Here is a 21,836-nt window from a genome sequence, read left to right on the forward strand (position 1 = left end):
TGCTCTAAAGAGAATTCAAGGCTTACCAAGTGATTCCTGCTGTGATTTAAAAAAAAAAAAAAAAAAGGGGCTCCTTCAGAGCTATTGTCACTTGTTGCTGTGAGCTGCTGCTTCCAAATGATTCTTTAGAACAGGGACCTTCCAGTTTCTGATTCCAAATCCCCAAGTAGCCCAGCAGAGCGTTAGGCTGCTCGCCCTGCGTGGGTCTCTCTGGGCTTGTCTGGCTGGAAACTGATTTCATCTAACTGGCAGCTTTCTACGGATGTTACCAGTGAAGTCTCTGCCCTGGAAAAGCTTGGTGACTTCCTCCTTTAAAGCCCCAGGCCCATGTGATGGCCACCCCCTTCCAGCTTCTTGCCTGCTCAGGTGTCCTGTGCTCCTGCCAGCTGGAATAGGACTTGCCCTTACCTTGACCAACACCCAGAGGGCCCAGCCTCCCAGCTCTTGTGCACACACTTCCTGCCAGATGGGAGGCATTTCTCCCATCTCGGTGGCCAGACCCAGCCCTTCTTTTAGATCTCTGCTCAGTGCCCCCTCCCAGCTGTTCGTGAACCTCATCAGCTGGGAGCCATCACTCCCTCCTCCAGATTTCTTTTAGGAAACAATTATTTTCTCTCTGACATGTGACATTTTAATGTGATCATTTTGGCACCAGGACCTACTTAGACTTGGCTGTTTTGGTGCAGCCTTAACAAAGTGATACTTTGATAATTCTTTGTAGTCTTTTGCTTGTTTAACTGTTAGTGGTGCCCCTGTTCTGTGCTAGGTGTTGTGGCTTTGCTCTGGTGGAGCTTGAGGTTGTATGGGAGGGGGCACGGCAAAGAAACTGCCACCATGACCGCTCCATTAGGGGGGCAGCTTTTATTGTGAATAAGAGAGAGAAAGTATCCAGAGACATCTCAAAGAGTCCAGAACAGAGAAAAAAGAGAAACAGATTGGCTATGGCCAGGGCTAGGGAAGCCAGATAGTGGGAGAAATAATGAGACGGCAAGGGCTAGAGAAAGAGCAGGAGAGAAGTGCTAGAGAGCTCAAGCAGGGGGCTGGACAAATCCCCAGGAGAACAAGGAAGCACTCCTTTTGGGGACGCAAAACCCACTCCACAAGTTCCCGAGGAGTGCTGGTTTGGATCTAACAGTCAGAAATCCTTCCCTAGTCCAACTTGAGCTCATTTCTGGATATAGGAACTACCTGTGACCTACCAAAAGTCTAGAAGAGGAGAAAGACATTAAAGAAATTGGTGTAACAGGGATTATGTAATGTTAGACTGAGTAAGGAGTTTGTAGAAAGAGAAAGAGGAGGTTGAACCTGTTCTGGGAATCTAAAGGCCACTGAGAAAATGACCTTTGGGTAGGGCCGCAAGTTGAGTCAACCTTAACTAAACAGAGCCTGGAAGAGCAGAGGGAACAGAGTGTACACAGGCAGTGAAGGCAAGGTGGCCTTTAAGCCTACAGGGAAACATAAGACACAGAGCTCCTGCTGCATAGGAAGGTATGAAGAATGGTGGCCTAAAAAATCTTTAGAGCCCTGGAGGTGGGGTGGGCAGACCCAGCAGGCTCACCTAGGCCCAGGGATGCTACAACTTGTGCTCAGTTTTCATTCAAGCGTCACTGAGGGGCCACTGAAGAGTGTGAAGGGGACAGATCTAGTCTGACTTAGTTTGACAAAGGGCAGTAAAGGCCATCACAGAGGCCTGGGTGAGAGAAGGAGATACCTGACCCAGTGGCCAGCACTGAGGGGGTCAACACTGTTTTTAGGTCATTGTTCCCTGACTTCCATTCTACCCACAAAAACTGTCAGTTCCACTTCCAAACTAAATCCTAGGTCCAGATGACTCTTTACCTGCACCTCCACCCCACTGTGAACTCTGCTCCATAAGGGGAATCCTGGGGATGGAGGAAGGATGGGAATGAGGGATGGGTAAGTCAGCAGGAGTCTCTAACAGGCATCCCCTAGCAACAGCTGCCAATGGTTCTCTGTTAGGTTATGTTATTGCTAGGGTTTGAAATTATCAGCTCTGTATTAGGAATATTTGTGTTTAAACATTTGTATTTTTCCTATTAGAAGACAAACAGCTTGAGGTCATGGTGTTACTTAATATTGAATTTCTGAAGTGTCCAGTGAGTTCTGAGCTCTTGTATATTGGATACAAGGATTCAATTATAGTGCACACATACTGAACTGAGTGCAATAGAGTATAAAGGACCCTTGAAACCATCAGTGTAATATAATTTTCAGTTTTAAATATTCTTTAAAAATTTAAATGTATGTGGGTATTTTGCCTGCATGTGTGTCCATCCACCATATGTATGTCTGGTGCCTGAAGAGTCCAGAAGGGAGTGTCGGATCACCCTGGGAGTGAGTTACAGACAGTTGTGAGCTGCCATGAGGGAGCTGGGAATCAAACCTGGGTTCTCAGGAGAACTAACCAGTGTTCTTAACTGCTGAGGCCTCTCTCCAGCCTCCACTTTAAATATTCTTGAGTGTCCTTGATTGGGAAGTGAGGGCTATATGACCACATGACACATGCGAAGTACACGGGAGAATGTCCCAGTGTTCCAGTGACCAGAGATCCAATTAAATACTTTAGTAGCCAGAGTGTCTGATGCCATCAGGGAAGACTACTGTCTAGAAGGAGCACTCATCTACATTCTAGAGAGCCTTCAGATTGTAATGGGAGCAGAGATATTCTCCAGTTACTCCACTGGGTGGTAGGAATGACTTGGCTTCATTTCTGGGTTTTAAAGTGGGGAGTAGGCATGGCCAGTGCCCGGGAAGGATTTTTCTGAGGACTCATGTGATTTCTCTCCTACCAGCCGATGTATGTGCCCTGCTGAAAACACTGGCTGCAGAGACCAGCCCTTCACCATCTTGTTTCGGGACATGGATGTAGTATCAGGACGTTCTGTTCCTGCTGACATCTTCCAGATGCAAGCAACAACCCGTTACCCTGGTGCCTATTATATTTTCCAGATCAAATCTGGCAATGAGGGTCGGGAGTTCTACATGCGGGTAAGAGGGAGTGTGCACTGTGCCTACCATCTTTAACAATGTCTGCCATGTTTAGCAGAAGCGACTCTATTTGTGTGGTTATGTGTGTCTGTATGGTGTGTGTGTGTGTGTGTGTGTGTGTGTGTGTGTGTGTGTGTGTTGCTTGCGTGTGTGCATGTCAAGGCTGACTGTCTTCATTTCATTACTCTCCAACTTCTTCCTCTATCACATGATGCCTAGTGGTTTCTAATTTTTTTTTTTCTGACATAGGGTTTCTCTGTATTACAGTCCTGGCTGTCCTGGAACTCAATTTGTAGACCAGGCTGGCCTCAAACTCACAGAGATCTGCCTGCCTCTGCCTTCCAAGTGCTGGACTAAAGGTGTGCACCACTGCAGCCTGGCTGTGGTTTCTACCTTTAGTAACAGCTTTGTGTGGTATAGTCTACAATCATGTTTCATGGTGAGAATATAGATCAGAGGGGCAAGTGTGGGAAGAAGAGAAGAGAGAGGACTCCAGGGCTCACAGTTTCTCTTCTATTGCCCTCTGCATGGTCTTGTGAAAGGTGCTATCCTTCATGTCTCGGGAGTCCCTTCTAGGAAATGAGATGTCTGGCCATGACACAGTCTTAATTTGAAAGAGACTCCACACCTTTGCTTACACATCCATTCATTTACTAACTTGACAAGTGTATTGTATGCATTATGCATATTTAGAAGCTGAGAATACAGCATTTTAAAACAACAACAACAAAACCACCCCAGCCAGGCATGATGGTGTACATCTTTAATCCCAGCACTCAAGAGACAGAAGCAGGTAGATCCCTGTGAGTTTGAGGTCAACCTGGTCTATAGAGTGAGTTCCAGGACAGCCAGGGCAGTTATACAGAGAAACCCTGCCTCAAAACAACAACAACAACAAAAAAAAAACAAACAAAACAAAACAAAACAAACCCCCCCCAAAAAACCCAAAACCAGCCAACCAAAGAAAACACCCCAAACCCCAAACCCTCAGTACTTACTAGTACCTTCATAGTACTTACTAGTGAGCCAAAAAAAAAAATAGTTCTTAGATGTGGACTCTACTGATTTTGCCTATAAGGTAGGCACTGACACTCTTAAAATCTAAACTAATTAAAATGAAATAAGAATCTCTTTCCTGGCATTCAACATATTTCAAGTGCTTGTTTAGCACCTATTGCTATGGCATGAAATAGCTCAGATACAGAACACTAGAAAATTTGACTAACTTGGTCACACCGGTGGAAAGTATTAATTTATAGCACACATCCTAAAATGTTTTTACTTTTTAAAGTAAATTATATACTTTCAATACAATACTATGTATGTATGTTTAGTACCATGGTGTGTATATACCTTTAAAACCATGCCATGTATATGACTGAACTTCTCATCTCTTCAGTCCCTGGAGTGACTTACCTCCTTACAGTTCTAGACCACTGGACTAGAACCCTCTTTGTTATATTGTATCATGCATGTAGGCACTTGTCTAAGGAAGGTTCTACAGCTTCATCTCTAGATGACCTGTTACAGATGGTGAAACCAGGGCAACGTGTACCTGAGATTCCAATGTTAAGAGGTGGAGACAGGGGGACCCCTGGGATTTGCTGGCCAGCTAGCCTAAATGAATTGTTTAGTTTCTGGCTCAGTGAGAGACCCTATCTCAAAAAAGAAGTGGAACAAGGCTTAATAAAAATATACCTCTAATCCAAGAATTCAGCATAGTGGAGACAGAGGCAAGTGGATCTCTGTGAGTTCAGGCTAGCCTGGTCTACATAGCAAGTTCCAGGCTAGCCAGGGCTATAGTGAGCCCTTGTCTCACTATATATATATATATATATATATATATAGAGAGAGAGAGAGAGAGAGAGAGAGAGAGAAAGAGAGAGAGAGATAACAATCAAGAAAGAGAAAGACACTTGATGTTGACGACCTCTGGTTTTTACAGGCATGTACACACATATGCATAACATCTACATGTACATGAATACACACACACACACACACACACACACACACACACACACACACGGCAGTCAGAAGGGCCCAAGATGTTGCTTTTTGAGGCTGTTGTAGCAAACGACCACAAGCTGGTGACTTAAGGCAACAGAAATATATTTCTTCATAGTTTTGGAAACCAAAGTATCTGAAATTATTCCTATATGTCCACACCAAAGCATTGCAGGGCTGCATGTCCAATCTAAAGGAGAAGCATTTCCTGTGTCTTCCAGCTTCTGGTGGCTGCCACATGTCCTGTGTATCAGCTAGGGCTTCTATTGCTGCAATGAAACACCATGACCAAAGCAAGTTGGGGAGGAAAGGCTTTCTCTAGATTACACTTCCACATCATAGTCCATCATTGAAGGAAGTCATGACAGGAACTCAAAACAGGGTAGGAGCCTAAAGGCAGGAGCTGATGTAGCGGCTATGGAGGAGTGCTGCTTACTGGCTTGCTCCTCATGGCTTTATCAGCCTGCTTTCTTATAGAACCCCAAACCACCAGCCTAGGGATGGCATCACACATAATGGATATGGCCCTTCTCCATAAATCACCAATTAAGGAAATGCCCTACAGGTTTGCCTACAGCTTAATATTATGGAGGCATTTTCTCAGTTGAGGTGCCCTCCCCTCTAGTGATTCTTGCTTGTGCCGTGTTAACATAAAACTAGTCATCCCGACTGTGGCCACATCACTCCAGCTTCATATATGTATTTTCCTACTTGCCTTTGTTGTGCCCGAGTCACAAGGATCCCCAAAGAGACCAGGGAGACAGACCACAGATGCAAATGCACAAGGTTTATTAAATTGTCTATCCTTTCACGGGAGGGACCCTGTCTAGCAGGCTGATGAAGCAGCCTCCAGAGGGGGTAAAGTTCCCTGTCTACTGCTAGGTTTTAAAGACAAAAGTTACAGGATCACATCAGTAGGTACTGGTTGGTTTCTGATTGGTTGAAATTTGGGAACAATCAGGAAAATTTCTCAAAGTCATATTTTGGCATGAAATACCTGTGTACCATTGGTCAGTGCTGAGAGGGGACATTCTGTGGTTTCTATGGCTTTGTCTTGTTACTTGCAGGTGGCCTGTTGTACATAGATACCATTAGTTTTCAGAACTGTACCATGGAGACTATAGGGGAGGTTTTGGTCTCCCCTGGAGTTTCTTTTGTGGCCAAACAGTTCCCAGGACCAAGGAGGTGGGGGGGGGTCTGGAGTTTAGTTTTGGCCCTAGGCTCCAGGAGGCCAGATGATCTGGAGTTTCCTTGTGCCGGAGGCCTACATGCCTTTTCTGTCATGGGTCTGGTCCCTTCGTTCCTAGAAGTGAAGCTTTTTAGTTTACCCCTTTCAGCCTCCTCTCAGAGACCCTTGGGATTTGACTTAGGAACACCAATTTCCCTGGGTTCAGACCCTTAATCTCATCTTCAACCCTCCTTTTTTTCTTACAATATTTACACTTTGCCAGGATTGGGATCTAGCTGTCTTCAGGATCACTATTGGGCCCACTGAACACAGGGAGCCTGTATGTGGTCCTCTAGAGACACCATAGGAAGTTATACTCAGAAGGATGGGCCAATGGCCGTTTTACACACTTGACTGAGACCCATGCAAGGGCCTGTGACAGAGCTGTATCTCTCTGTACTGTATGCCCCTTCCCCACCCCTTGACAGAATCTTTCAGTCCTTGCCTCTGGGGCTATCAATCTCAGGGACCAGTGTATTCTCACTAACATTGTCCACTATCAGCGATATTCTAACAGAATCAGGTCATGTGTGACTGACTACCTGACTTGTGGAACTGGTTTAGAGCTGGTTTAGACTAAAGCAGAAGAATCAAAGGCTTGGAGAGAAGCTGGCATGAATAGTTGGGGGACCTTCCAAAAGATAAGAGATGGAGTGTGTGTGTGTGTGTGTGTGTGTGTGTGTGTGTGTGTGTGTGTGTGTGTGTGTGTTCATTCCTTGAGCTCATAAGCACTGGTGTCTGTCATAAACTTGCCCCTGCCAAGTCTTGGTGTGCTGACTGTCTTCTCAAGGTAAGCCCAGCCAGCCACCAGTATCCTTCATCTGGAGACACAGGAGTTCCAATTGTGGGGCAAAGAGATGGCTCATAGGGATTTAAGATTCCATCATTGTTTCCTCTTGCCTCAGTTCTCCTCCAGCTCCAAATAGGGAAGGAGCTGTGCAGAGGCTACTGAATCTAGGCACTATGTCAACCTGCTGAACACCACCTAGTAAAATCCCCCAGGCCCCCCAGTCATTCTGGTGATCAGCCTGAGAGATGCTCAGGGTGTGGGAAGTGATGTGTGTCCTATAGATGGAGTGGACAGGAGGGAGACCCCATTCCTTAGAACGCCCTCTGGGCCCGGACTGTCATAGCAGCTAAGGAACACTGGACACTCAGCTCAAAGTGGCATATAAGTTTCTCTCTCTGAGAAAGCTAAGAAGGACCTGTAAGCTTTATCATTTTTATTCAGAAGAGACATCGAAGGAACAAAGGGACATAGGCCTGCAATAAAGATGACCAAAGGAACTGAAGGATGGAGGAGGTAGCCAAGGTCCCCGAGACTGCACCTGAGATCAGACAAAGGTTTGGCATGAGACTTGGGGAAGCCACAGGGTTTGAGAGCAGGACACTGAAGCTAGTTGACTAAGATGGGTTTCTGAACATCAGGCTGTCCAGAGCTCAGGACCCTCCCCAGGGGCCACTCACTTGTTTATTGTGGCCTGGCTGAGTCCTGTTTCTTGGACTCCAGTTCCTCCCAGCCCTGTGATCTTGGGCATGTTATCTAACTGCTCTGAGTTTCAACTCCCTGATCTTTAGAGATTCTAATGTTTACTTTAGGATTAACTCATGAAATGACTTTTTGTCAAATGTGCAGGGCTGAAGGGTTTGAGCACTGTGCCTGTTGCCTCAAACCTCTATATCCTAGGTGACTTCTCAGCCTGCTTCTGTAATACCCCAGGCCTGTTCTATGACTACTATTCTACTGTCCCATTCTCTCACTGAAGTCTCTGTTGGCTTATGTAGAGATCACAATCTCCAGTCTCTTTCAGTATCACGTCTTTGCCTGCGCCTGGTGCTGCTGTCCTTACAGCCTGTTTCTTCCCCTCTCAGCTAGTATAGCACCACTTTTGGGACCCTCCTTGGTTAGGGGTGGGGTACACATGTTGTGCAATGGCTGAGATGGACAGCCAGGGTCCATATCCTAATCATTGTAGCCAGGAGTCATGTCCTTTTCAGGGACAGACACTTAGACTCTTGCTACATCACGCTGAATTAAAACATCTCTCGTTGACTGGGGGTGTCCCTCTGACCATTTCCCAGTGTGGGGAATAGAGTCTGTGGTTGGCCACTTGCAACATAAAGCTTTTATTTCTGTCCCTATGTTCCCCATGGATTTTCAGTGGTGAGGGTGGCAGGGTGCCCTTGCAACATGACAGGCAGCCCTTACTGAGGACCTGCACGTTCCTCTCTGGGATGTGGAATATTTTTACTTACTCTTCTAGTGTTAGGGTCCCAGAGAGCATCAGGTAGCAATAGAAAGCATTAAATAAGTATAATTATTGTATAGACACTGCTGCTACCACTGCTACTGCTATTGCAGTTGTAGGGAAGCCACAACCTCCCAGGCCTTGGAAAAGTTGGAAATGCTACCCAGGGGGCTGGAGCATCATGTGGCCATTCATGTTCTCCTAACCCAAGGTTCATTGGTTTTTTAATTAGAAGAATTAGGGAGTAGCACAGTCTCAGCCAGGAGACAAGCCATAGACCTACCCCTCCAATCATGCATGCTCTCATACATACACATGCAAACATATACATACTTGCTCACAGACACATGCAAACACACATTGCACATGTTACGAGTACATACATGGGATGCACACACATGCATCTGCACAGACCCTTTCACAAATCCTGTGATCACATTGTTTAGAGTGGAATCTTGCACAGAAACCTGGATTGGCTTTTACCAGAGGACTTGGAGGCACAGTTAGAGCTAGAAGAAAGAGAAAGATCATAGAGTTTAGACTGTGCCCAATTGTGCTTCGTCCATGGCGATAGGGATCAGGTGTGCTGTCTGTAGCTCACCCTCTTTGGGTCAATTCCTCCATCGTTCACCTGCATCCTCCTTGCACCGTCATGCAGATTTGAGCTGGGCTCTCAACTCAGACACAAACAGGATATGGCTTCTGCCCAAGCACACACCCTGAGGTAGACATGGGGGATCGACTACCAAAGCCAAACACATGCTATGCGATGGTAGGAAATGGAGAGACAGAAACCCCAGTGATTGAAAACAAGCCTTTCAGAGTCAGTTCTCACAGCATTGTACTAGTCTTATGACCTTCTGGGTCATAAGGGTCATAGCCCTCAACCTATTTACAGGGTTAAATAAGAAATGGGCTGAAGTTGTTGCCAAATGTCTGGCCTCATATGGCCATCATTTTGGGGGTGTGCAAGACCTTAGGGACCAAACCTACATCCTCAACCATACTAGGTAGGTGTTCCATCTCTGAGATATGCCCCAGCCTTATCACTGTTGTTTTGAATCAGGATTCTTAGGCAGGTGTTTCAGCAAAGCCTGAAAAGCTGAATTTGGTGGGGAAGTGGCTGTCCCAGTCCTGGCTAGCACTTGAGTACTCCCAGGTTCTGTGGGCAAACATTTTCCAGGGTTTAAAGGCTCTGGCCCAGCCAGAATCCAAACCCAATGAATGCCAAGGTTGCTTCTAGATGGGAGGGTCTAGCACTATTTCAGATACTCAGGAAATCACTCAAAAGAATATCCAGGCAGCTTCTCTTTGCTCCACTCCCCATTTAGACATGCGGCTCTGCAAACCGCTCTCCTCACAGCCACCTTCAGATTTAAGCAAACAGTGAAAACTGACAAAACAAATAAATATGGCCATTTCCCTGTATGGCTGTCCTTGCTGAAGTTCTGGCCCTGGCCTCTGGGGTTTTGAAAGAGCCTAGAAGGAAGTCTGGGAGATCCTTTGCACAAGGTGATACCGATTGCGTGGGTGCTGACGAAAATACAGAAAGCCAGTGCCAGGAGGGAATTGCATGGCTGGAACTGCTGATACCCGGATGGACAAGGCTAGTGCTCGGCCCACACCTGTCTGCCAGCCCCACCTCTGTCATACCAGTGGCTGTTCTTGGAGGAGGTGCCAAACTTTATGGGGAGGCAATGTAAATGCTTGGTATGACTTTATCCGGGCCAAGTTCCTTGATTTCTCGGAGGTTGTTCTTTTATTTTCTGGGTACTGCAGCTTCTGGGAAGTTATTGTCCAGCCTGTCCGTGTTCTTCCCTGTGCTATTTCCTCTGAAGACATCCTGTGTCTGTCTGTTTCACCGGCCCTGGGAACTTCTATTTAGGCCGTCAATGGGGAGAAGACTCAAAGCACATAGTCTCTTCTGATAATTGTTGAATAATGAAAAAGTCAGGGGTGGTGGTGGCTGGGGTTTGCACTTAGGCAGAAAATCCAAATGAAAGTCCCTAGCTCTACTCCTGGATGGCTCCAAGCAATGATTAAACTCACTAGTCTCAGTTTGCTTGTTTATAGAATGGAATACTGAGATGTACCTTTAGGATAGTCCTTAGGGAAGACTGTCCCCACTCTCCAGGATCCACTGCTTTTAGGTCAGCACTTTTTATTTGGTCATGTTCTCACCAATCACCTGTGACCCTGTTAAGCTGCAGACTCTGGCTCAATAGATCTTGTGTGGAGCCTGGGAGTCCACACTTCTGATTATATCTGTAGATCTCAATGCTGCTAATCCAAGGCCTCTGAGGGTTTTATGAGAACTGAATACATAGACATATATAAAGAGACTGGGAGCACATGACCCACTTGGTACCTGATGGATGCTAGCACCCTCTCTGCACCACTTTGGAAGTCCTAGAAAGTTTCTGTGCTAGAGAAAAGCTCAAATGACTTTATTAGGGTCTTATTGATAGGGTCACAGAGGGTGGCTTTGGGGGAGACTACAGGGTGGCCAAAGGTCAGCTTTTAACAAATTTCACTTTTCCTAAAAATGTTGTCTTAGTTATTTTTTTTATTACTGGAATAAGACACCATAACCAAGGCAACTTATTTTTAAAAAGTGTTTAATTTAGGGCTCACAGTTGCAGATAAAGTCCATGACCATCATAGCAGGGAGCATGACAGGCAAGCAAGCATGCTGGAGAAGAAGCCAAGAGCTCACATCTTGCTCCACATACATGAGGGTGAGAGAGTTAGCTGGGAATGGATTGGCTTTTGAACTCTCAAAGCCTACTCCCAGTGACACCTCCTCCAACCAGGCCACACCCCCTAATCCTTCCCAGACAGTTTTACCAGCTGAGGAGCACACAATTGAATATAGAGCCTATGGAGACCAGTCTCATTTAAGCTACCACAGTAACTAGAAAATCCTGAAGAGGAATTATTTATCACCACCATCGTCATCATCATTATCATCATCACCACCACCACCACCACCATCATCATCATGTTAAATGTCTTAGGTGATTTTGATGCTATTCCTTTGGAAATTACTAATGTTACTGCTATGCAAGTGGTTGTTAGACTGTCTCTCTTAGGGAACTCTGGCGAGGAAAACGTCTGCACATGCTCAGTAAAGGTGCAGGATTTCTTTCCTGAATATTTTAGATCTGTATTTGGCTGAGTCTCGGGATGTGAACCCACAGATATGGAAGACATTTTTCTAAACAGTGGTACCATGCTATGTCATTGCATTGTCTGGCAGGGACCTTGACAGCAGGCACGGATGAAGGCCGTAGCATACACAGTTATATAAAATAATACATCCTTTCTCTAATGTGCAAAGTTAAAGGGCCAGCAGGGGTGGGGTGGGGGGGGTATGACTTAGACTAGGGAACCAGAAAAAGCTTGCCTTAGGAGATGGTCTTTTAGGTAGAGTAGGCAAGCTGGGAAAGAGCTCAGCACCACTGAGATGCAAGGTTGACACCATGGCCATGGTGACACTAAAGTAGGCTAGACTGAGCATCCTAGCTAAGGGTGCTGTTCCCCCAGCCATCCCTTTTGCTAACACCTTATCCTTTCTAACTAGTGCCCCCTGATTCTGTCCACAGCAAACAGGGCCTATCAGTGCTACCCTGGTGATGACACGCCCCATCAAAGGGCCTCGGGACATCCAGCTGGACTTGGAGATGATCACTGTCAACACTGTCATCAACTTCAGAGGCAGCTCCGTGATCCGACTGCGGATATATGTGTCACAGTTCCCATTCTGAGCCTCCAGCTAAGGCCTCTGACACTGCCTTTCACTAGCACCAAGGGACAGGAGGAGAGAGGAAACCAGCAAGAATGAGAGCAGGTGGACACTGCACCTTTCCTGCTCAATATCTCCCTGGGGCATCATCCCAGCATCCTGACCCCTACCTGTACTATTGCTGACTGTCACTCTGAAGGACACCCTGCCCTCAGTTCCCATGATGCAGTTATCCTAAAGCATCCTTCTTAGCCCCCCTAAGGTGAGGTGGCCAGTGACTCTTCAAGCCTTCCATTTATTTCCATCTTCTGTCAGAGAAAATAGATCATATTTGCTGGGGTTTGAGTCTGTGTTCAAAGACTGAATGGCTTGCTCTCACCTCTGCTACTCCTTCCTCCATCTCTTGCTGCATTGCTGCTTTGCAAAAGTCCCCATGGGCTCATGGGAAATTCTGAGTATAGCTAGTTTGCTTCTTATGTCTGCTGAGAAAGCTATGGAAACACACCACAGCAGGATCTAAGGTTTTTAAAGAGTCTATTTTAAAACCACATCTGATATGTCCAGCATAAAATAAGTTTTAATGGGTCTTAAAATTTGTATGACTGCTTAACTTTTTCATGTGCATTTTGAGTTTTTGAAATGGTAGAGTTCCTTCAAAAGGCCTCAGATACATGTTATGTTCTGTCCCCCCAACCCCAATCTTCCTTCCATCTAAGCCCAGTTTTTATGAAGACCCCTTAATCATGCTTTCTTAAGAATTTTTACCCAACTGAGTTGGAAGACAGAGGTATCCAGACTAATTAAATATTTGAAGAAATCTTGTGTTTGGTTAATTTTGACACCATGGATAATTTAGTGCTTGGGGTTGGTTTTAATTCTGTGCCATGGCTTGGAAAGGTCTCCAAGGGACTGAAACCTCCTCCTAACAGGGCCAAAGGTGGGGCAAAAGGTGGGGCACTATTAAATGGGGCTGGTGGGAAAGTGAGGGTCAGCATCAACCCCAAATTTTTTCATAGTTGCTCTCTCATGTGGTCTGTTGTGGGTAGTCTCTAAGGGCAGAAGGCAGAGGGCAGAGGCCAATGGCAGAATATATTCAAATCTCTGTAAACCAGTGAGTGACCCTTGTCCCAGTGTAGAAGGAAAATTGATTAGATAGGACCTGTCTCTAGAGACTGATGCTGTTGGTCCTGGGCAGAACCTGGGCATCAAAATTTGTTAAAAAAAAGAATAAGCAGCAGAGTTGAAGATGCATTGTTAGAGAGAGGTGGGTTAGTGAGGCCCAAGTGCTGGCCACCTTGCCTTCAGCACCTGGGCAGTTTTCTAGAACTTTCATTTTGTTATCCCTTCCCTGATCAGGAGCTCTGGGTTTTCCCCAGGAAGAGGTAAAGAGCACAAGGCCCAGAGAAGAGACCAGATTTAGACAATTGCCTTCATAGCCAGTCCCAGGAATGGATAGTAGGCTACAGAGGGAGAAAATGGACTTCTTGAGACCCAAAGATGCATCTGTAGGAGCAGGCTGTGGAAGCTCCTATCCCACCTCTTAGTGATACATTTAAATGCTTTTAAGGTGCCCAGAACTGTACCCTGAATCCCAGGTTAGTGGGTAAGTCATAGATTTTTTGGTGTGTGTTTTGTTTATTTATTTATTTATTTTTGAAACAGATTCTTGCCCCAGTTGGCTTCAAACTCACTATGTAGACTAGGTTGGCCTCAGACCTACAGAGATTTGATTGCCTCTACCTCCTGGTACTGGAACTAAAGGCACACACCACCACCAACATCATAGGTTTTCAGATTCTCCAGCAGAGGAAAAAGCATGGCCACTCACATCTGAGCAGCCCCAGCCTGTCTTCTTGTCCACAGAATGTGTTTCATGCCCACAACACAGCCCTGGTTCATTTTTTCCTCTAACTAGAGCTAAGTCCATCCAAACAATGCCCAACAGTGAGCCTTCTGGCAGGTTCAGGTACCATTAATCACACCCACCTGAGTGGAGTGGCATAGAGGATTCAGTTTGGAAGCTTGGAGAAAAAGACAAATTCCTTTAGCGAGGCTCTCCACAGAGCAAAGGCCAGAAGGGATCCTCTGGTCCAGGTTCCCTGATTGTGAGGGGTCTTAGGAGTCAGGGACAGGGCAGAGTTAGAGATGCTGAGTGTGGGCACCGATGCAGGGGCCAGAACCATTGACCAAGGATTAGCATAGCATGGGATCAACTCTTCTTATGACACAGAAGCCTGAGACACTTTGTCCTGTGGTTTCTGAACCCACTGGTTTCCAAGGTGCCACATTTGGAACCAGACCCAAGTCTCTAGAGTTTACATTTTAGTTGCCATTGTCTATGGCTTTCTTCTTCTAAGAAGGAAGGCACCAAAAGGCTTTACAAAAGCAGGCTCAGAGGGCCTTTTGGCCCTTGGATCACTCTTTTGAAACATCCCTGATGAGTTCAGTTTAAATGAATATGAAGCATGTGGGATCAATTTATCTTAAAATACACTTGGGCCTCGAAGTTCGAGAGAAGAATGGCCTGGGGCAGAGTGTGTACTGTAGGGCCAAATCCAAAACATTGGGGATGGTTCTAGAGGCTCCCAGAACCTAAAAGGCTGCTTGTTTCACCCATTCCTTGGCAATAGTTGGGTATTATTATTTTTTCTCCCATGACTGGGGTTTGGCCTGCTAGCAGGATTCCAGCATTGCACTCTAATGTGGAGCCCAGTGGATTGGCTGTTTGGGGGGGGGGGACTAATATATCTGAGCTCGCCAGGCTTGTCTCTTGTTGGGGTGGCCCAATCCTGGGGCTGAGGTTGAGTCTGTCAAGCGAATCCTGGTTCCATCACACCCTGAAACATGAAGGAGCCTGTGAAAAGAGAGCACCAGATTAAGATCCAAGATACCAGCCAAAATCCTCATGTTACCTGTCACCTGACCATGTGAGCTCCCTGCAGACGAATAATTCCATTCAGTTGCTTCTAATTCTAAAGTTATGAGAGGCCTCACAATGTACTCTGGGGACAGCAGCCAGCTTTTCCATTAAAGTGCAGTTTTAGAGTTTCCCGGAAGCGTGCCAATCATAACACTTACTAATTGGCACAAAATCCACCTACCTGTTGCCTTGCAGGCTCGGGTGACACACTCAAAAATTTTCTTAGGTAACCGTCTTGGCCTTAGGAGTGTTATTTGCCCAGATGGTGAAATGTTTAAGGGGGATCCGATTGCTTCATTTTCAATGGTTTAAATGTATTTTTGTGGCCTGGGTGTTAACTGTAATGTGCACAAATTGTTCATTCTGAGCCAAAAAGGTCACCCAGAAAGAGACAGCATGACAAACAAAACAAAACACTTCCTTTCATCTTGCCAGATGAAATCTGAATAGTAAAAGGTCTTTATTTAAGAGAATACCATCTTTTATTTTACTGTTTAAACATAATTTTCCTTATTCTTGAGAATCTAATATATGTACACAATGAATAGAATAGAACCACAATCCTCCCATTTTTCCCCTCTAGTTCCCCCTCATTCCTACAATACATTCTTCTCCCAGCTTCATGTCTTTTTCAATTTTTAATGTTTTGATGACCCACAAAGTCCAATTAGTGCTGCCCATATGTGCTTGGTGTGGGGCCATCCACTGGAGCATGGGAAATCTACCAGTAGCCACACCCTCAAAAAAGAATGAGTCTCCTTCTCCCTCCCTCAGTGGCTACCAGCTGCCAATAGCTCCTCAGTAAAGGTGGGTGTTGGGGATCCCTGCTGGACTAAGGTTGCAGTGCACCAGACAGCTCTCTCTGGGTTTGGTACAAGATGGGGAAGGGGCATTTCCCTTAGCACCAATGTCCTACTCTCTTTCTGACCTTATTTGGAGACTGACCCTGAGCATGGATGCCTGACTTATCTCAGGCATGACCCTTGACACAGTTCCTTGCAGATGTTCTCCCCTTGGAGCCACACATGGTAACTGGGCTTTGTGCTTTGGCTGTTGTGATAGGAGCATGCTACCATATGATAATGAGGCATTGTGTCCCAGCCTCATGATAGGAGCCTGCTGTTTAATGCAAATTAGGTGATTCCCCAGCTGCTGTCCCCATCCTTTACATCTCCCTTCACTCTGGAATAAAGCTGAGCTGTAACACTGAAGCTGTCTCCCAGAAAGTTGTTTCCGCCATAGTCACAGGCCTTCCTGTTGCCTCTGCTCCCTTTGTTCTTGTGGCCAATGGACCCTGAGGAAGAAGGAGACCCCGTGGGTGGAGGCTGGAGAGCACCTTCCCTATCAATGCTGGAATTTTGACTGGCTTGACCTTGTACAGGTCTTGTGTAGGTGATGTCAGCAGCTGTGAGTTCATGAGTGTGATAGCCATGTCTTGTCTGGAAGACACAATTTCAGAGCAGCCCCCTTTATCGGGTGGCTCTTACACTTTTCTACCTCCTCTTTCACAGGGAAAGAACTACAGTTGAGCTTATTGCTGGCTTCAGAGAGATGAACATGATACATGGTTAATTGGTGACACATTTATCTGAGGATCTATGAATCACCAGACAAAACTAGAATTTAACCTATTTTAGTTCAATTTTAATAACTAAGCTGTATCTATTTTATACAACCAAAACTCTCATGAGCATTCATGGACATGTGTTTGAAATTTGGAATAACCTCCCTCTGTTCGAAACTATTAAATATATTTAATAGAAATTACAAAATATATGTCAGGTAAAGAAATTGGGGGGGGGCAGTAGATGGCTCAGTGGGTAAAGGTGCTTGCCTCCAAGTCTGACCACCTGAGTCCCATCCTTGGAATCTACATGATGGAAGAAGAGAACTGATCCTGAGGGTTTTCTTGCGACCCCCACAGGTAGTTCCATACATGCATGTTTATACAGGTGCCATGCAAAGACAAATAAAGATTAAAAACATTAAAAGGCAATTTGTTTTTTATTTGGCCTGTGTGTATAAGTTTTGATATTTATTTCCTGCTCCAAAGTGAACAGCCAGCAAGATTCATTAGTTCCAAACTTGTTGATACTCACCAACCACAAGCAAACACACACATGTTATTCTTCACATTGAGAGATCTGTGCTGAAATTTCTTAGCCCTTTCACTTAGCAGATGGTTGGAGTCCCTGAGGATAGCTAAAACATGCTTGCAAAAAAAAAAAAATCCCATGCCTTATGCTGGAGAGGTTGTGGAGAAAGGGGAACACTCCTCCACTGCTGGTGGGAGTGCCAACTTGTACAACCACTTTGGAAATCTGTATGGTGATTCCTCAGGAAAATGGGAATCAGTCTGCCACAAGATCCAGCAATTTCACTCTTAGGCATATACACAAAAGAAGCACATTCATACAACAAGGATATCTGTTCAACTATGTTCATAGCAGCATTATTTGTAATAGCCATAACCTGGAAACAACCTAGATGCCCCTCAACTGAAGAATGGATAGAGGAAATGTGGTACATTTACACAATGGAGTACTACTCAGCAGAAAAAAAAAGCAATGGAATCTTGAAATTGTCAGGCAAATGGATAGAACTCGAAGAAACCATTCTGAGCGAGATAACCCAGTCACAAAAAGACAGGCATTGTATGTACTTACTCATATGTGGATTTTAGACTTAGAGTAAAGGATTGCCAGCCTGCAGCTCAGGCTGCCGGAAAGGCTGGTAAACAAGGAGGACCCTAAGAGAGACATACATGGTCCCCTGGAGAAGGGGAAAGGGACAAGATCCCCTGGCAAATTGGGAGCACGGGGGGAGGGGGGAACTAGGAGAATGAGAAGGGGAGAAGAGGAGGGTTGAGGAAGACATGATGGGGCAGGGAGGTTGAGTTGGGGGAAGAACAGAAGAGAGCAAGATAAGAGATAATATAATAGAGGGAGACATTATAAGTTCAAAGAGAAATCAGGCACTTGGGAAATGTCTGGAGAGCTACAAAGATGACACCAACTAACAATCTAAGCAACAGAAGAGAGGCTCCCTTAAATGCTCTCTCCTGATAATGAGATTGATGACTAATTCATATGCCATCATATAGCCTTCATCCAGCAGCTGGTGGAAGTAGAAGCAGAAACCCACAGCTAAACCTTGAACCAAAATCCAGATGCGGAGGAGGAGGACTGATGAGCAAAGGGGTCCATACCAGGCTAGTGAAATCCACAGAAACAGCTGACCTGAACAAGGGAGAACTCTTGATCCCCAGACCGATAGCTGGGAAACCAGCATGGGACTGATCTAGACCCCCTAAATGTGGGTGTCAGTGAGGAGACCTTGGAAATCTATGGGGCCTCTTATAGTGGATCAGTACTTATCTCTACCATAGGAATAGACTTTAGGAGCCCATCCCACATGGAGGGATACTCCCTAAGCCTAGACACAAGGGGGTGGGCCTAGGCCTTATCCCAAAGGATATGACAGACTTTGAAGACCCCCTATGAAAGGCGTCACCCTCCCTGGGGAATAGAAAGGGTATGGGATAGTTAGTTGGGGGGGGGCAGGGGAGGAGGGGAGGGAGAAGGACCTGGGATTGACATGTAAAATAATTTTCTTTCTAATAAAAACATCCAAACCAACCAACCACTACCACCACCACCACCACCACCACCACCACCACCACCACCACCACCAAAAACCAAGAAAACAACCACGGGCTCTAGGACAAAGGAATACACAGAGGCAAGATTCATCATTCAAGTGGATTTTCTGGAGATGACCAAGTCACTATCTCTGACTTGCTATGGGTCTCTATTGTGATCTTAGCCAGCATCTAGCAGAGAAATAAACTGTGACAGTAAGTGTCAACCTATGAATAAGCATTGCTGGTGTAGCAGGCAGACACTAACAGTGCCCTAAATGTAATTAATTAATTAATGTCTTGCCTGCATGAATGTCTGTGTGATGGCATTGGGTTCATTAGAACTCGAGTTACAGACAGCTGTGGGCTGACATGTGGGTGCTGGGAATTGAACCCTAGTCCTCTGGAAGAGCAGCCAACTGCAGCCAGCACTCTTAACCGCTAAGCCATCTCTTCACTCCACCCCCATCTTGATCAATAATGTGAAAATGAAGACAGGTAAGCCATATATACCTGTAAATACAAACATTACTGTGATATCTACTGACAAAGATTCTCTAAGTTATTAACATGGATCTGGGGCCAGAGAGCTATCAGAGAGGTTGATTGCACTTGAAAGCCATTTTGGTTTTGGAAGGAGTGTTGTGGTTTGAACCTAGACTTTTTTCTAATTCTTTTCAGGTTTTTACTCAAAGCACACTTTTGAATTTTTTCTTTTATTATTATTGTGTGTGTGCATAAAGCATGTGTGTGGGAGCATACATCTCATCATGTGTTCGGAGGTCAGAGGACAACTTTGTGCTCTCCTCCCACAGGGGATCAAACTCAGGTGTTTAAGTTTGCATAGCAAGTACCTTTACCCACTGAAACCCCCCAAAAACATAATGTTATAAAACAAACGTGCATCCCAGAGAGTTGCTACACTTTTACATAGGTGCTTGAAGTTCTTCTGAATTTTAATATACAAACCTTTCAGAACTTATCTTTTAAAGGAAGGTGTCTGGATTCCTGTTTATTTTCAAGTGCTCTGCATCCCTGCTTAAAACTTCTACTGAAAATGGCCCAATTAAATCAAGCTATGGTATACACAAAGACTTCAGCTTTTTCCAGCAAACCTACAGTCTCATTTTGTTCTAATTCCAGCCCCTGCGCTGGTATTTCCACAAAGCATTTTGCCAATCATAAGAAACAATTTTGTGGACTATAATAGGGCTGCATTTGTCTTGGGCAAAGGCACTATTGAAATCATGGACTTCTTCCAGGAGAACCACAGCTAAGGGTCCTCCCCGTTCAGAAATCCAGCTTATTTGGGGAGAACAAGGTCGTTGGCTTTTTCCTTTCTCCTCTCCTTCCTGCAGTACTGTGGACTGAATCAAAGGCCTCAAACATACTAAGCAAGTGCTCTACCAAGAGATGCAACCTCAGCTTCTGATGGAACTTTAAAACGTGTTACTGTTTTAGAGCCTTTCTAAAAATACCATTAGTCTCATCAAAGCCAAGACTTTTTACAAGTAGGGGGTAAATAGCTCCGAGCTGGACTACAAGAATCTGGGACTAGTAAAATCACCAAAAAAGAGCAGGTTGCCTCCATTTGAAGCAATTGCAGGGCTGGAACAAATGACTGGAGGGAGAAGTTGCTCTGTCCACCAAACACTGAGCCACTGAAACCCTATCCCTGCTTTTCACACTGACTACCTAACCCCACCCCTGCTCTTCACACTGACTCCCTCACCCCTGCTTTTCACACTGACTCCCTCACCCTACCTCTGCTCTTCACACTGACTCCCTTACCCCAAACCTGCTCTTCATACTGACTCCCTCACCCCTGCTTTTCACACTGACTCCCTCACCCCACCCCTGCTCTTCACACTGATGGCCTCACCCCACCCCTGCTCTTCACACTCACTACCTCAGCTTTCCCTCAGTCCCACTCTCCTCCCTTGTTAGTTCTCCCCACAGTCTTTGGAAGGCTGAGAAAAGAAAGAAGAGGAAGGAGAGTAGCTGGCTGACTTCCTCTTCCTCCTGAAGGTGGAATCCAGCTTTACTTCTGGGTAAGAAGACAGGGGTGGGGAGGTGAGGGTTGTCTTTCAGGCTGGGCACAGTGGCATGGACCTTTAATCCCACTGCTGAGGAGGCAGAGGCCGGTGGGTCTTTTTGAGTTCAAGGCCAGTCTGGCTTACATAGTGAGTTCCAGGACAGCCAAGGCTACTTGAAGAGGCTCTGTTCCAAAAAGCCAAACAAGCCAAACACAAACAAACAAATAAACGAACGTTCCTGGGGTTGGAAGCATAGTTTAGTTGGTAGAGTGCTTGCCTAGCATGCACAAAATCCTAGGTTTGATCCCCAGCATCCCATAATCTGGGAGTGGCGGCACATCCTTGCAATCCCAGTACACAGGTAGTGGGGGTAGCTACATCAGACATCCAAGGCCATCCTCAGCTGCATAGCAAGTGCTGTTGTTTTGAGACAGGGACTCATGTATCCTCTCTTAAACACACTTCTTCTTTTTTTTTTTTCTTAGCTTCTTTTTTTTTTCTTGTTGAGATAAAATTTACAGAGTTACATGAAGCTTGACAATGGAAAAGATAAATAAAGGCATTCAGCATGAGCCCCAGTGTTAGACTCAGCAGTGTGCACTGGAGACCGCAGGGGAACTTTCTAGGGGACACGGGTGGCAGCAACCTTTGAGAAGGGAACTGGGTACAGATGAGTAGCCAAGGCCCATGATGTTTGGACATCTAGACCCTCTCTCATGTGGGCTAACATATTTCCTTCTGAGTTTGGCTGGTTTGGACTTTTTGCTGTTTGTTTGGAATGGGAAAGGTTGGAGAGTGTGTGGGAGGGGGGAGGGTAACACAGATGAGGATGCTCAGGGTTCACTAGGACCATTCTTTGATCTACGTAGCCACGGACTCTTATAAAAGCAGTGTTTCTTCATCTTCTCACAGCTGGGCAGGCAATGGCTTCCAGAGTGAGCATCAAGGCTCCCATCCTTAGGGATTTTAGTTACTACATCCCCCACACAAAGAAAGAATTCT

At 45.6% G+C, this 21,836-nt stretch overlaps 1 protein-coding gene across 2 annotated transcripts in view; it reads left to right on the forward strand.

Annotated features, from left to right (window-relative positions):
• Positions 1–12,994, forward strand: part of Fbln5 (fibulin 5) — a 71,308-nt gene extending 58,314 nt beyond the window's left edge. For both annotated transcript variants that reach the window (XM_027419135.2, XM_027419134.2), the window contains exons 10-11: positions 2,814–3,009; positions 12,099–12,994. In XM_027419135.2, coding sequence (XP_027274936.1) covers positions 2,814–3,009; positions 12,099–12,260 — 358 coding nt within the window. In that variant the 3' untranslated portion in view covers positions 12,261–12,994. The remainder of the gene's footprint in view (positions 1–2,813; positions 3,010–12,098) is intronic.
• Positions 12,995–21,836: the final 8,842 nt, after the last annotated feature.

The sequence above is a fragment of the Cricetulus griseus genome, chromosome 5 (assembly GCF_003668045.3).
Source record: "Cricetulus griseus strain 17A/GY chromosome 5, alternate assembly CriGri-PICRH-1.0, whole genome shotgun sequence".
NCBI lineage: Eukaryota > Metazoa > Chordata > Mammalia > Rodentia > Cricetidae > Cricetulus > Cricetulus griseus.